The sequence below is a fragment of the Mchenga conophoros genome, linkage group LG6 (genome assembly GCF_057382185.1).
Source record: "Mchenga conophoros isolate Kocher_MC1m ecotype Shallow Benthic linkage group LG6, M_conophoros_male_GT1.1, whole genome shotgun sequence".
Classification (NCBI taxonomy): domain Eukaryota; kingdom Metazoa; phylum Chordata; class Actinopteri; order Cichliformes; family Cichlidae; genus Mchenga; species Mchenga conophoros.
Genome location: NC_140531.1, coordinates 18,126,540 through 18,143,209, shown reverse-complemented (window position 1 = coordinate 18,143,209; position 16,670 = coordinate 18,126,540). Strand labels below are relative to the sequence as shown.

Here is a 16,670-nt window from a genome sequence, read left to right as displayed (position 1 = left end):
CACACTTGAAATCTTGATCCTTTCCCACTGCGTCCATGCTGGCAGATGGGAGAGAGCAGAGCTCAACTCCCCCGATCGACTCCTGCACTTGCCACACACTGAGCTAACACCGACAGCGTTTATCACTCTCTCTTCGCTGTCGATGGCCACTTTCCGCTTTCCCCCGTTCCCCCTCGCCGCGTTCCCCTTTTTGGCAGGCGGGATTAAGTTTAATGGTATTGTGTGTGACAGATACGGAGTGAGGTTTGGCACTAATTTGAGGCAGACCACGCACAACCATTTTATGGTTTCTTTCCAACTCGCTCTGTGACATGTGGTGGTGACACGTTTGACAAAAACCATCCAAGGTGAAGGGCTGGGTGGGGCCCTCTGTGCGTGTGGGTTGAAAGTGAACTCACCCTGAACGGCAACTTCTTTCGTCCCACCCAGCACCACAAATAATCCAGTTTCTCTACAAGCATCATTGGCTGATTTTAAAAACTGTGTGGTTTGCAGTCTGAGGGTGTTTATGCTGGTTTTATGGTCTCCTCTGCAGCGGTGACACCCCGGGGCCACCTACTTGCAGTAATCTCATAATTAGCTGAATGGTTTTGAAGGAACATGCCAAATATGTGTTACTTGTTGCTTTGAGGCCAGACAAACAGAGGTGTCGGCTGCGAGCAGAAAAGGTCCATTTTACTGAAAACTGGATGAATGAGCTGAATAATGCTTGAGCGTGGTGGGTAGATGCATAATCAGTTTGGTGTGCTGTAGGGAGGCTAACTCATGACATAAACTTATTTTAAAAAGAAAGAAAAGACTTTTTACCAGCTCATGCTCATCCATCAGACAGATGCAGCCTTAAAGCAGGATTTGTGTGTGTGAGTGTGAGTGTGTGTCTAGCCTAGTGAGCAGACCACCAGGCCTCTAGACACGGACCCCGTCTTTGAGCTTAATACAACTGATTGCACTCTGATCAGTCCTGGTAATAGTTAAGGCTTCAAAGACACAGCCTCTGAGGCTGCCAGCAGTTATTTCCAACCCTGAGATCTCAGTCCCAACCCTCGGTACTGTAAGCAACAACCAACACTAAAAGGGGAAAAAAGTGCTAAGCTTTGGTTGGTAGCTACTCTTTCTCGCATTTCTCGTGTACTTTCATTTGCTTTAACCCCAGTGTTACATGTCTCGGTGTCGGTTATTTGTCTTTTGGTTGTTCCCTCGTTTTCTTTGATAGATAATTTTCTGTTGATTGTCCCGTTTTTGTTTTCCCTTCCTGTCTTTGTCTCGTGCCTTTGTCGCTCTGATTGTCTCCACTTGTGTCTGATTACTGTCACCTGTGCCTCATTCCCCACCTGTTTCTCATCCCCAATCAGTCCACTGTTTTCATGTTTTGTTTTGGTTTTTTGGATCGTCTGCTGTGCTGCCCTTGTGGTCTCGTGGGGCCTTTACTCCAAAGAAAAGTTCAACATACCCAGGATATCGTTCCCTTATCTGGATTTTCTTTTCCTCATTGGCAGTGAGGCTAAACGGTCACACAAAGCTTGATAAATCAACCCGGAGTACAGTCTGAAAACAATCCAGCTGCCTCAGACCAATCAGCAGCGTGTGTGGCATGTGCTCTGTGAATGTGTATGCGCTTTAAGTGCTTTGTTCTGTAAGACTGGAAAAGAGCTACTGTATTAAAGTTTAGCCTATTTGAAGCCCAAAACTTTCTTCAGGGTCTCAGTGGGGCGTTTTCATTGGGTTATAAGTGTGGACTGCAGATAGGCACTCAAACACTTTGACTTTGGAGGCACTGTTAGAACAATGACAGCAGCACAAACTACATCTGCTGTTGAAGGCAGTGTGATATGGATTGGAACAAGTCAGTAAATGACCCAGACCAGTGATCTGATTTTTTTAGCTTCTTTGCAATCTCACACCTCCTTCCCTCTTTTATTTCTCTCTTTCGTCCCTGCGCCTCTCTTTGTGTCCCACTCTATATTTTGCGTCTCTTACACAGGTGAGCTGTCACACCTCTTGCTCTCAGCACCTTGCAATTACTCCCTCCGCTCTTCAACACTCACACATACACCTAAATGCCCCTTGGCATGCAAGATAGAAGATAACGCTGCTTTTCGAGCACACAGACACTGAAAAACGAGAACGTCCGAGGATAGCAGAAGCTAATATGTAGTTCAGAGGTTAAAATAGAAACTGTGGTGGAACAAAATGACCAAACTAAGTCAGCAAGTCTTTGTGGTGATGGCACATTTTGTTTTCTTTTCTCTGGCTGATCATCGGGATGGGTAAGAGTTTTCTGAAAGTATTTCTATTTGAAGGAAATTTGAATTTGTTAAATTTTCTTAAAAAACATGCAGATTTTTTTTTCAGTTTTCCCTAAAGCTGGTAAAAGTGAACGTAATACCATAAGAATATTGTAAAAGCCTTTTTAAAAAAGTAATGGTTGTGACTCTTTCTTCCTGTACAGTGTGAACATCTTAAATTAATCCACTTGCTTTGTATTAGATCATTTAATAGCCTGTTAACATGGAGATTTAAGAGCAGCTACAAATGCAGCTCACATGGTGATCCTGCAGGCAATTGAGTTTTAATACACATTTGCTGATGAAAGCAAATAATAAGGGAGAAATTGTGATTGTATAGAATAGAAAGACTTTTTTTGTTAAAGACTCGGGATGAGGAAAGTGTTTCATAAGTAGTTACAGTGTACAGATGCTTTAAATAGGCAGCAGTATGCTTGACAGATCCAATAAAAAATGAACAGATGGGCATGGTTGAAGTAATATAGAATCAAAGATGTAGAAAAAACAAAGCCACGTGATTAAAAAGAATTAAGCTTTTCTTTTGCTAATAGTATGAGTCTGGGTGTATATGGAACTGTAGAAAGGTCTGACAAGAGTTACAACCAAAGTTCCCTCTAATTTTTCACGTGTCTGAGTGAACACACAAACTCCCTGAGCGGTCCCTTGGACCACTGTGAGCAACAGCAGACGTGTGCACTGTGGTCACGCTAGCATCGAATCCACCCAAGTTACATGGTTTATTAAAAGCATCAAATTACAGCATTTACATTTATGTTAGACTACTTTTAATTAACTGCTTTAGCCCACTTACAATGAAAATTTAAAAAAGAATCTAGTCATTGGCCTGTGTAGTATGTTAATACTATTGGACGTAAAAGTAACTTGAACTCCAATTTTGAAAACACAACTTTATTTATTTATTCATTTATTTATTTGCTCTGACTTGCATTATGAGTATGAGTCTGTGGTCTGGGAGAGAGTCCTGTAACTCTCTGTCTGCAAAATACAGTATATAATGACCAACGTTGGGCAATTCATTATGCAAACAACAAAGTTTTTTGCAGCTGTTTACCTAAAAATGCAGCCAAGGGCGATTGTTTAAATAAACATTTCAAAACTATTTACAGAACAATCAGGTGTTCTTCATCAAATTTGATGCCGCACAAATTATTTGTGCCACTCCAAAAAATAATTTCTGTCCACTATGAGATAAAGGAGAACAACAGCCTGATACCTGCAGGCCTGACAACAGGAGATGTATCACTGCTGTAACACCTTAACATTCAGCAGTCGCCTCATTGTTCTGACACACACAACAAAACTATTGACTACACAACATGCTAACTACACAAGATTTGCGCTAAACGTCGCAAATCTCTCACATCTCAAAACACCGCTGTCACTCCTAACACTCCCCCCCCTTCCTAAACAACTAAATGCCATGTTGCTATATCATTTTTTTATTGGTCCACAGAGTACATTTTTCCACCAATAGGAAAGGGTGGAGGGGTGTGTGTGTTTTTGCTCACAGGCGGAGAGTGCTTTCGAGGTTTTCCTTATAAAACGCTGTTTTTACGGTTTCTTCCGTAAAAACAGCAGTAAATATAAACAACAATAGTATTCAGGAAAAAAACAAACATTGCATATATTTTTATCATAACTCTGGTTTTACGTGGCCCATCAACACAATTTAAAAACTGGTATAGTTTTTAAATTATACCAGTTTTTAAATTGCCACAATTTAAAAACTGGTATAGTTTTTAAATTGTGGCATAGTCCACACTTTTTCCGTCAGTTGTTCCGTCTGTCCTGCTCACATCTCCAATGGTTGTACACGTTGTCATGAACGTGGCTTCACTCCACATCAGCCACGCCGCTTTGCTAGCTAAAACACCGGTGTCAGCACATAAGGACGCTGTCATAGCCTGTCAATGACGTTGATTAGCTGCGTATATACGAATGTGAATCACATCAGCGGCTGGACTATGGGATAAGGTGGCATCGTCTAATCCCATACTGGAGCAGCCAGTCACTTACTGACTAACACTGGAAAACAGAATTGTTAACTTATTTATTTTAATTTCAATTCAGGTTAGATTTTTTTTTCTATGTGCGCAACACAGATTTTCTGTGCACAGAGACCATGCCAACACTGCGCAATTGAGCATGCACGCAGCTTAGAGCGAACATTGGTTACAACTGATTTAAAGTGTGGGGGATTCATATATAGAAGAGTAGAAAAATCCAAATACAAGTAAAAGATATCATGAATATTTTGAGACAACATAGACTTTTTAAATTTAGTTTTGACTGAGTGAAGAAGTTGTTAAAGTAAAAGCTAAACTAACCTTTGGTTAATGCTGAATATTCTGTTGTTATGGCAACCTTTTTGTTCATCATTTTGCATGCTAACCTAGCTAGCAACCTACCTAGCTAGCTAGCCCTTATTTAAAACTGACCTTCTAGAAAGTGTTACTGCTCCGCAGACTTCTTGGTGACACCTCCAGGAAGTAACTTTGGGTTAATGAGACACTTCTAAATCTGTCTGAAGATATGGAGGTTTTGCACACACGTGTCCATCTGATGCTAACTGCTCTGCCAATTTGAAGGTCTGTCAATTATCATATGTACAGTCAAGTGATTAAGAATATGCTGACTTCTTTACAAACACTTGCAAACTATTCTCTGAGGATACTAAAACTGTGAGACCCTTGGCCTTCAAAATAAAAGTTGCACTATTTGAAACACTGAGGCACAACTTTTAGTTTGAAGGTGAGCAGTCTCCCATTTCCATTGCACTTTTTCAAGTTTTACTCAAACTTGGTTAGTAGAGAAGTTAGAGTAAATCTTAGGTAGATAGTAAGTGCATCTAATTAATCTAATTTTGAATCTTATTAAGAATTTTGGTGATTTTAGCCCCAAAGAGTTTTTTTTAACCCTTAAGGTTATATTTCTGGTCAAGTGCAAAGTAATTAATTTTTTTAGTTTAATTTTAGTTTTAGTTATACAGCGCCAAATCACAGTTTCCTTGAGGCACTTTATACTGTAAGGTAAAGACCCTAAAATAATGCAGAGGAAACAAGGGAACCCCCAACAATCAGGTGACCCCATATGAGCAAGCACTTTGGCGACTGTGGGAAGAAAAAACTCCCTTTTAACAGGAAGAAATCTCCAGCAGAATAAGGCTCAGGGCGTGAACAGTTGGGGGTGAAAGAAGGAAGATGGGACATAAAATACACTGTGAAGGAGAGCCACAGATTAATAATAACAAATGATTAAGTGAGTCAAAAAGGTGAGTGAAGAAGAAAAAAGTAACAAAACAATGAAAATGTTTCTTGCTCTTTGTACTAAAACACTTATAAATATAATAAATATAACACATGCTACTGTAACCCAAAACAGCAGTAAGCACACTTATACTGCAACCTTAGTATTATTATACACTACACAGGTCCTGTAGTTGTAATGTCGATGGACAACTCAAATGATGCCTAAATTAATCAAATTATTAATTTAGCAGATGAACCAATAATATTGTCTTGCTTTTGTTTTGGCTTTGTGTTGTTCACTACATATGCACACTGAGACGTGCTCTGCAGTACCATCAGTGAACACTGGGAAACATCTGTATTAAGACTAAACTCTGTTTCCAGCTTGCTGTGATTTATGTTCATCCCTGCTTGTGATGTGATCTCATCTACTAACTAATCTGGAATTTATTTATTTCTGTTACTTCCCTTCTTCCGTCTTCTCTTTTTCTTCTTGTCTCTGGGTGTTTATGAAACAGATTTCCCAAGAGCATTTCTGTTTTTATTGTTTGCAAAAGTGAAGACATTTTCAGCTTAAGCGGTTACTTCTTTGTCCTTGTATGTCCTATCTGAGAAAGAGACGATCTCATGTCCAAAATCACACCCTATTTATTATACAGTGCATTATTTCTACCTTACACTGATTTCAGCATAAGTAGGATAATCTATCTTACTTCATCTCTTTCACATTTAAATATCATTTTTTGTGTGTGGTTGGTCTAATATTATTGTCTCTGTCTCACAACTGCTTCTGGGAAAACCATCAAATGGCAAATAGCTGTAAAACTTTATTGGTGATTAATTGCACTGCCTACCTCCCAGGCATAAGAGGGGCTTTGTGCTAAAGCCCTGGAGGTCTGGTGATGATTAATAATCAGATAACCTCTTGTCCCAGCCTCCACAGGCCAGTGGAGGATGAACCGGAGCAAAGTCGGGGTCTCTGCAGCTATGGTCAGACGACTTCCTGTTGTTTTGGATGGAAGAATGTTAACAGCATTTGTGAGCGTAAGTCATTCTGCAGTTCAGTAATACAACAGCCCCAATTATCCAGCTCCTGAGGTCACTTATGAGCTCAGGAGAGAAAGAAATGTGAGATATTATGACACGTACTTTATAATAAGCTGTAACAACCTGAAAGACAGTATTGCTCTTGAGACATTTTTCTGATATTAATTAAATGTGTATATTTTGTATATTTACATTTAAAGCTGTATGCAAAATGTAAAATGTATGCTGAGAGTTAACTATTCCCCTTGGTTTTATGAGGTGCTTCAGTTTCTTTCAGCACATAATTTATGGCTCAATTAGTCTAGTATTATTAGCTCTGTTTCAAGATGCAGGAAAAAACACCTCACAATTCATTCCGATAATTTTATCAGCAGTCACATCACCAATAAACACTAGTGACTCGCCTCCACTGGCAGTCATACATGCCTATGCTGATGATGATGTTATATGCTTTGGCATGATCGAGTTTCTCTCTTCGTGTCATTCTGGTACAAGTTAAGCTTGAATTGTAGAGATTTTCTTCCCCCAGAACTTTGCAGGCTCTTTTAGACGTTTCCTGGGAAACTCTAATCTGGCCTTATTCTTCTAGAGTGTAACCAGTGGTTTGCACCTTGTTGTGTATGCACATTGATGAAGGCGCCTTTTGATTGAAGAACTCCTCGATGCCATTCTTGACTTGGTTAAATGTCATGACATTGTTTTACTTAACCATGGAAATAATTCTGCAATCACATTCGTGTTCCTCTTTGATGTTTCGGGCCTTTTATTGTTGCTGAGCTGGTCAGTGCTTTCAATGTTTGTAAAAATGGACCAGATTATTGATTGTGCCACTTTAATACGTTGATTTTGTTTTTTCTAATCATGACCTACCTCTCTTGTACTGACATGTCTTTTGAGCTCATGTTGACATTTCCACTTGGAAGCAGCCAAAGATCTTTTATCTGCTTAATTTGTAATTAAATAATGAGAGCCCCTGGCTATGAAACTTCTTGTTAGTCATTTGTCTTAACACTTTTGAGCCTCTAAAAATGGCGGACTGTGCATACAAATGTCTGTAATTCCTAAATAGTTAATGCAATGTGTTTTGTGAAATCCCTTGAAAGTCGCCACTTCAACCAAATCTTGATTGTTTGATTTAAAATTGTCAGTGCTGAGCCTAAGTATAAGTATAGTTACTACATAAAAGAAGAATATAGCCACTGTGACATTACCCTTTGTTTTCCAGACTACTGTTTGGCAATATTTCTATGAGAACTAACTTTATTAACTGTCCTAATATATAAAAAATAATGATAGAATTGTATTATTTCTTCTTAAGTTGTCTCTTAGTACAGTTAACCACAGTGTAAGCCATACTATGTCAGATAATTGCATCAAAAATGACCCAGAATGCACCGCTATGAGACAAAGCTTCATTCAGTGAGTGTAACCAGCTGAGCTGGAGGTCCTCACCCATAGACACCTGTTTAAACACCTGTTTTAGCACACATTATTGTCATCAGGTTTAATCATTAATGCAGTTTAAACTATTCAGTTATATAAACATTTAGCTTGCTAACATAGCTCACATTAGGTTTTTCTCCATTATCCTGTGCACGCTTTACATGCTGCTTTATGTAGCTCATACCAGTGTGCAGAAGTTACATTGTGTCTGTTGTTGTCCGCAGCGGTGTGCAAGAGATCCTGCATAAATGGGAAATGTGTGGGACCGGACAAGTGTTCATGCTCCATGGGTTATAAAGGACCGCAGTGCAATGAAGGTGGAGTATCATTTACAAAATCGTTGTCTGTCTTATGTTTTTGATTTCTTAACCATTACCTGCGTCATTCTGCATCATTTACCACAAGGATTTCTATCTGCCGCTTGAATAATGTTTCATATTGACTCCAGATGTGAATGAGTGCGGTTTGCCGGAGAGGCCGTGTTCCCAGCGCTGCATGAATACGCACGGTAGCTATCGCTGTTACTGTGAACCTGGATACACACTCAGTGCAGATGGATACACCTGCACCAGTGAGTAATTTTCTGTGGAGGGGAATGCTTAAAATCCACATTAAGAAAAGCCTGCGTGCTGGCAGATTATATTTCTCTCCGATCAGTTTTCTACAAAAAGCTTTCCACCGTCTTCATACCATAATAGGAGGTTAAAGTGTCCGAGGACTCAGCTTACACATCCTTTTAGCCTCGCATAAATGTTTATGGCTGAAATTTACAGTTTATATTATGGAAAGTGATATCATAACAAACCTTGGCGGTGACAGGGTCAAGAGCAAAGAGCATAAATTAGTGATTCATGTAAGATTTTAGTTTTTAAGGAGCATTCAGTTATCGTTTCTGTTTACAGCTTCATTACTGGTCTGAGTGTTGCAGAGCATGCGCTCGTGTACTGTGTGGTGGCATGACAGTGTGTGTGACCCTCTGACCGATCCTCAGCCAGTGTTTCCCTGTCTGTCTTCCAGGAGAGGCCGCATGTTCCTCCCTGCACTGCCAGTTTGGTTGCCAGATGGAGAGAGGGGGAGCGCCGCGCTGTCTGTGTCCCCCCGGCCTCCACCTGGCTGCTGACAACAAGACCTGTGAAGGTAGTGCCTCCTTAGAAACACCCTCAGTATGTCACCCCGTTTAGATTCTAACTTTTCACAGTTTTTATTCACCCGATAATCAGACCGGTAACTGTTCAAATCTGTATTTTTTTTTAAATTTACCCATGCAGTAAATATCATTAACAGGTCTTTACAGAATGTCTCTTAATCACACTGCTACTCTAGAAAAATATGTTTGATTCATTAACAATTATACACCTACTTCTAATCGTTCTTTCCTCAGCAAAATATCAGAACTTTTTCGCTTTTTCACCTTTGATACTGTTGGTCATGACATTTTAATTTAATTTTAATTTAAGGCTTAGGTTTGGTTTAGGTCAGGTTCTTGATAATCCTACTTAAAGAATAGAGGTTGTTGTTTTTTTTAGTTCCAGTAACTAATTTTAGATCTGCACATATAAAAATTTAATCAGGTGTTCCTCAAGGGTCTGTTCTTGCTCCATTACTCTTTAACCTTTACCTTTGACCTCTACATGCTCCCACCTGGTACTTTTATTAAAAAAAAAATCACATATTCTACCATTCTTATGCAGATGATACACAAATGCACGTATTGTTTTCCTCTGATGATCTAACCCGTTTTCAAAAATAATAAGCTGCACATTAAATAGTATTTTATTTCTTTATTTTGTTGTTTTTATTGCCTTTAACCCACAAAGGTGTCATGTTTTATCGTTTATGTTGAGCACATTGAGTTTATGTATAATCTAACGTGCTATATAAATAAAATTGCCGTTGCTGTTGCTGTTAGTTGTCAATGTGACATTATTCTTGTATATGGGAGAGAGTGGGTTTTTATTTTCCAACTGATGTCTGTCTAAAGAGCTAAAGAGCTTTGATTTATAATCATCAACTTACTATCAGGTCTGAATAAATGCTTAATTAGAACTCATAGATGAATCTATTAGGAAATGTTTGCTCAAAGCTTAAAAATAAAAATAAAGCCTCCACACTCAGTTGAGTGTGATGAAAGCATGCACATTATGTCAACTACCTGCAGCTAAGTTACCAGACATCCACTGATCTGTCCACCCAGTGGTAAAAATATCCTTTAATAACCTAAAATGAAGGGAATTACCTAAAATGCTGGAGTCCCTCTCGATAACTCCTGACGACTCCTGTCCTGTAATGAAGCGAACCTCGCAGCTGTTAAGGCGCATTCACACACTCTTTGTGGGAGCTAGTCAACTTCAAAGGCAGTGGGAAGTCACTGTTTTTTGTTTTTCTCTCACTGAAATACTGCTCTATTTAAATGACACTGGGACAAATGACAAATAATAATTAAAAAATCTGCAGGTGTTCCTCCTCTTCCTTAAAGTAAGTATATTACCTAGGAAAGAAATATTTGGTTGTCAGCTTATTAGGTACAGAGACATTTAAAATAATTCAAATATAACACACAAAAAAATCCTTTATCGCTCAGGGTTAGTGCAAAATATTAGAAATTCCTTTTAGTACTTCTCAAATAATTTTCTGAAGATGCTCTGTTTTTTTCAGTAGGATCTTATATGCATCAATGAAGCCCTCAGTAAAGATAATTTATAAGTTCAGCTTGTAAGTGGCAAAAACTGCAGTTCCTTTAGTGGCCACTTGAGGCTGGCTCCAGAAATGAGTTAATCCCTATAAACTCCCATGATAAAATGCCCAATTTTTCAACACTGAAAAGCATATTTACAACCTGGTAGAGGGGGCAAAATCATTTTGGCCTTTGTGGATGGTTTCCCTTCTTCTTTTTACAACTCATCTACCTTGATAATTGAGTTAGGGGTGTGGTTGTGTTGATTGAGAGGTGTCCCATCTAGAATCTGCGAGGCACTCTACCCTCGCATCCATATAAGGTAGCTTCTCCAAAATACTAAACATTAATGATGAAGATTTGAAACTGGTAATCTAAAACCAAACTTGTGACGTAATGTTGGTGATGTCCAGGTTTTATTCAATCTATACCCCGCTTAAAGTGTCATAAACAGGTCGGCTTTAAAAACTAGTTCAGCTCCATAGATCTGTGGTCTTGGTTCACAAACTTTATGATTTTATATTTTCATGAGTGACTTGCAGGGTGTGCCAAAAACCCATACACAGCTTCATGGTCCACACCTGAATTTGTATGCGTTTGGGTCATTCCTTGTCTTTTAACAGCGCACCTTTCAAAGCAATGACGTGAGGTCCAGGTACTCATTTGTGTGTTTTAGAAGGTAATTGCTGTTTTGAGCGAAGACAAGAAAGCACCTTGTCCTGGAAAGACATGCGTGTGTGTGTGTGTGTGTGTGTGTGTGTGTGTGTGTGTGTGTGTGTGTGTGTGGTCCAGGTGTGGACTCATGGTTTGGACTCTGTTCACAGAGTCACAATATGTGGTCATGTCTTCTTCATGGGGAAAAACTAAGGCGTCATCATCAAACATTAAGGTGAACACACGATTTAGGCTTAGGGTGAGATTAGATTTAGAGTTTGGTGTAAATCTCCAGGAAATGAATGTAAGTCAGTGTAAGGTCTTCTGAAGTGATGTATACTGAGCTGTTGTATCCCCCAAAATAACAAAAACTTCAGTGATGTGCAAGTCAAACATTTATTTGCGGTGTGTTCCAGATGTAAACGAGTGTCAGCAGGATGTGTGTCCACCACGGCGGACGTGCAAGAACACTTTTGGCAGCTTCGTTTGTGTGTGCAAAGACGGTTTTGTGATGGGGGCGCTGGAGGGCTCCGTTAAATGCCGAGGTAAAAAGCAATGTTGTTGAGCAGACTGTCACGTGTGTATGTGTGCATGTGTGTGTGTGTGTGTGTGCGTGTGTGTGTGTGTGTATTTTGTGTTTTTTTTTCTAATTCATAGAATTTTGTTGTCTTCTTGGACTTGAATGGTTGAGAAAATCTGAAATACAGCGAGAGAGCAAAGAAGATATAACATTTCCCACCAAAGTGAAGCCAGAAATGATATGAATTTTTGAAAATCTCTTTCAAATTGGTTCCATGTCAGCCCCGTAAATGACTAAATGGATCACAGCACCATCCCCACATGTTCTCCTCATCTGCGCTAATTGGCAGAGGAGAGGGATCATGTGAAGATGTGCTTTGGCAGCAGAGAATCCAGAGACCATGTTTATTTGATGAGCACTCGTAGCTCACCCACTCAGCTGTGGGCTCACCCGCAAGCTGTCTTTTTTTGTTTTCATCTGTGTGATGAACACTGCAAAATTATCTATTAGGCAGGTTTCGAGGAGTCAGTCCCAAAACCTTTTCGCTCTCTTCCCGCTGATCGATAAAACAACTGTAAAGCAGGTCTAGCATACTCGCATGCTGTGAGGCCATCAAACTATTATTTCCTTCTCTTCTTCTCCAAAGATGAGGATGAATGTTTAACCGGGGCTCACCGGTGCAGCCGCCATGCTCGTTGCTTCAACACCGATGGTTCCTACACCTGTCTGTGTTTGGAGGGATTCTTCGGCAACGGACGCACCTGCCAACCCAGGAGAGCCCCGCAGTCCAAGGCTCTCATGTACTTCAACTACAAACTCAGCAAAAGGACCAGACTCCTGCCACCTGCATCTTAGCTCAACTTCCTGCAAACTACATGGGTCAAATAAAAAAGGGCATGCAACATTAAGGAATGATTTAATAAGCAAAAACAACAACATCACCAACAAAAAAACCACACGCACAACTGTAAAAATAGGCGGGAACACTTTGAGCCGACTTGTTTGTTTTTGTTAAGAATTTTCAGCTCAGCTGGAAACTTTTTTTGCATTTTCTTTTTTTCTTTTTTTTTGAAAATATTCACAGCACCATCGGCTGCCTGTGTAGTATCAAGTAGACAAACCCTTCATTTAACAAGTGCACTGCAAAAGGACTGCAATGTGTATACTTTAATAGTATGTTTGAGCCCAAATAACCAGCTGGAGGCTTTAGTGCCGTGACTCATCTCAGAACCTCAGACACACGCCCCTGTTTGTACAACACAGCAAAGCAAAATCATTCATATATCGGGTCTGCATCACTAGTAATTTATAGATTTTTACCCCCTTTTAATGTAAATTTTCTCATGAAAAAAAGCGGTTTTGTGAGGCTTCAGATTTTGCTAATAAAAGGCTGACCTCTGGTGGATAGATAAGGGAAGATGCTGGATTTGTCCTACCTTCACTGTGAACTCTGAAGAATGCCAGTGAAACAAAATGCTACCAAAGGATGTGTACTTTGTAAGTCTACCATGTGATTATGGATTAATGCGATGTTATTTTTTTTTCTTAATTTCTAATTTAAAAAAAAAAACCTGTCCAAACAGATGGTATATAAACGTGATGGACTCGCTTTGGAAGCAGCTAAAGCACAGACTGATGTTTTCCTACCTCACTGTTTATCTTCTGCCCCTCTCCCTCTGTTATGCCACAGGGAATGTTTTTCAGACCCACTAAGTCACACGTGGGGCAGACTACCACACAGCAAGAGAGCACAGACAGGTCAGACCAACCAAATACCAGGAATCCTTGTCTGTCAGCAGCTGTCTGGAAACCTCTTCCTGCTTTCAGAGAGCGCACGAATGGAAATTGAAGTTTGCTTTTTGATGTTTTTCTCAGGTCAATTTCAAGTTTCCTTCCGAATGATTAAGATCGTGACCCTGGGAGAGGGGGTGGGCGGGAGGATTGCAATAGTTGAGGATAATAACTGTAATGATAGGAGATGGTGGTAGAGGGCACTGTGTGTTGTGTCAGGGCCCTCGGTTGTAGTCCCCGAGGCTTTGATGCTCACGGGGAGTCGGGTTTGTAGTGAGAACAAGCAGCTGCTGCCTGCTGAAGGGCCCTGCCACTGACCCTATTCATCCCAACAGCAGGTGTCACGTCGAGTCCCCGCCTCAGCCTCGCGCGCACACATTCACACATGTGCCTCCCCTGCGCACACGCGTACGCCCATGTGCAAAATCACAGAGCTTTGTGCGCATTTACGCACACACAGACGAGTGTGTGTGTGTGAGAGAGAGAGAGAGTGAGGGGGGGCCTGGAACTACTTACAGAGAACAAAGAGGGAAATCAGGAAAAAATGCAGCCTCTTAGAATAAATCTCACCACAATGCTGAGAAAAATCCCCAACCTCACCCCCAGAAACGCAAGAAAAACCTGGTTTCTCTCTTTCAAAGCACTCAAAAGTGTCTTACAAAAGCAGAAATAGAAAACATTTTAGATAAAAGGATCCAGGCCCCTTTTACTGAAAAGGACCTCACACCAAGTTGTGTGTAATTCCTACCAGAAACTGGTTTATTTACCAAAAAAATAATAAGATTTAATGCCAAGGCACTTAGGCTACAAATAAAGGACAACAAGTAGTGGGTACACTGAAAGGGGAGGGAGGGGAGGGAGGTGAGGGGACGCCGGGGTGGAAATTTTCCTTTTTTCTTGTGCTTGTTATTTTCTGGTCCTCTGTTTACACGACACACAAGATTTCTCATGGAGGGGCAGCAAAAAAAGGGGGGGTGGGGGGGGGGTGAGCCGTGCAGTATGACCTCGGTGAAATAAAAGGCAACAATAAACACGTCAGAGGAATTTGGACGTGTCTGCGGTGACACAAGCTCTCACAAAACGAGCCCGATTTCACGTACGACTCTGAGGAGCTGCTGCTTGCTGCCTGGCCTCGCCTTATATAAAGCAAAATCAACATTGTTGTCCCGAGAAAGTGAGCAATGATGCTGACAAGTGCACGGAGCCAATGACAATACATTAACGGAGATGCTAGGAACAACCGTGCCACCCAAGTTGCTGAAAGGCCTTTCAAACAGCACCACTGAAGTGTAAAACCACTAAAAACCCCTGTCCTTCCCCTTACTGTCCTTTTCACTTTCGTTTGGAACGAGCCAGTGTTTTCTTATTTTTTTTCTCCACAGCTAAAACTCGCATTGTGTTCCGATTGGACCCATCTCCTCTTACACACACTCGCTGTGAGGAAGAACATAAGGTGGCGTTTCCATGAATGAATTAAAGAACGAAATGCTGACCAATCCCACTCGGGGGTAGAACAAGCCAAAAAGCTTGAACCCTTGGCGTAAAATTATAAATCTTGTTAGGAAGACTTTTCTCGTTTCTTGCCTCTGCCTACAGAAATCCACCCCGGAGTGGAGAAAGTGTGACGGCTCACTGCCTGTGGTAACCTCCCCGGGTTTCTTTCTTTCTTTCTTTTTATGAATTTGACTGAAATGAGCTGAATATATATTGAGAAAAACGAACGGCTCATTTGTTTCAGTCACATCACAGCAGCCTAACTAACCCATTTAGCCCAGTTTTGACATGGTGATAATTAAAGCTTCCTGTTATCTTAAAGGCAGCAGTGTCCTCTCAGTCACTTTTAAATCACATTATGTGGAGTAAATACTTTCCACTGTGTGACCCCCAGAAGGGCTTTCTTGTCATTCCCATTCATACTAACACAGTCCTGATGAATGTTTTGCTATGTGGTGGGTAATGTGTGTGTGTCTGTGTGTGTGTGTGCATGTGAGGCTGAAGGAAAACCTGATGTGGAAATATCCCCAAGACCTCAAACGTCTTTAAAGTTAACTCCCAGGCACCCTTCATTCTGCACACACCCACACTTCCTCTTTTCTTTGAAATGGATGGAGCTGTAGTGTAACAGTGACCCTAATTCATGTTACAAATCCACATGATGACTTTGAACTCCGTTTTCCTCTCCTTTCTTCTGTCAGCTCCCATTCTCTCCACAGAGTATGTAGGAGAACTGAAACAGCCACATCATAACATGAAAGCAGTCTCAACCTGACCGGAATTCGCTGTGCCTAAATCATTCTTAATATGCGAGCCGAGCAGCCTTGTTCGGAGGATTATCCTCAGTAGAACAGGAAAGATTTCCAGCTAATCTATATTGGAATGCCCACTCTGGAGAAGGTGAGGGGAAGTGGCTGGGACCAGAGGTTTCTTGGAAGCCAACACACTGGGTAGCGAGTAGGGCCCAGCCGCTAAGGAAAGCAGTGTACTTCTGTTCAGCTGCAGCCTGCGTGTCCTCCAGCAGGAGGGAAGCGTTTGTTTTGTTCTGCTGCAGAAGTGATTTGCTCTAATTAATTTAATTATCAACAATTCTGACCATCGTTTAATTCTGTGTTATTCATCAAGCAAACATTGGCCGCTTCCAGCTGCTCATGTGGTATGATCCATTGCTCAACTCTCTTTTGCATCATTGCGATGGTCTGGGGAAAAAAATGTGAGGGTTTGTTTTTATCATTTTATCACAGTTTGTTGGCTATGCTAGCTGTGTTAGCTCTTGACAACAAATATGTACAGATTAATCAGTCACAAAAATAATACTTTATTTTGTTTCACGTTTTCATTTCAATGAAAGCGCTCTGGTTTTAAAAGGTGGACCTAGTAACCACAGCGTTATCCATGTCATTCACTGGTTTGTGAACTAGCTTTGTCTTTAACAATGTGGTCATCACCATCTTGCTTTTAAAGCCAGAAGTAACCATATTGTGTTTTAACAA

General features: G+C 40.7%; 1 protein-coding gene across 1 annotated transcript; it reads left to right on the top strand.

The window, feature by feature from the left end:
- Positions 1-4,576: 4,576 nt before the first annotated feature.
- LOC146572425 (nephronectin) lies at positions 4,577-13,414 on the top strand. Its single transcript, XM_085278634.1, has 7 exons — positions 4,577-4,894; positions 6,489-6,598; positions 8,269-8,361; positions 8,493-8,615; positions 9,062-9,181; positions 11,789-11,917; positions 12,539-13,414. The coding sequence occupies exons 3-7, from the start codon at positions 8,331-8,333 to the stop codon at positions 12,745-12,747; spliced, it is 612 nt and encodes a 203-aa protein (XP_085134760.1). The 5' UTR covers positions 4,577-4,894; positions 6,489-6,598; positions 8,269-8,330; the 3' UTR covers positions 12,748-13,414.
- Positions 13,415-16,670: the final 3,256 nt, after the last annotated feature.

Bases quoted from the DNA above. Each gene is read 5' to 3' on its own strand.
- LOC146572425 (XM_085278634.1), top strand. From the start codon at position 8,331: ATGGGTTATAAAGGACCGCAGTGCAATGAAG. The intron at 9,182-11,788 runs GTAGTGCCTCCT...GGTGTGTTCCAG, and splicing joins TGACAACAAGACCTGTGAAG to ATGTAAACGAGTGTCAGCAG. The intron at 11,918-12,538 runs GTAAAAAGCAAT...TCTTCTCCAAAG, and splicing joins GGGCTCCGTTAAATGCCGAG to ATGAGGATGAATGTTTAACC.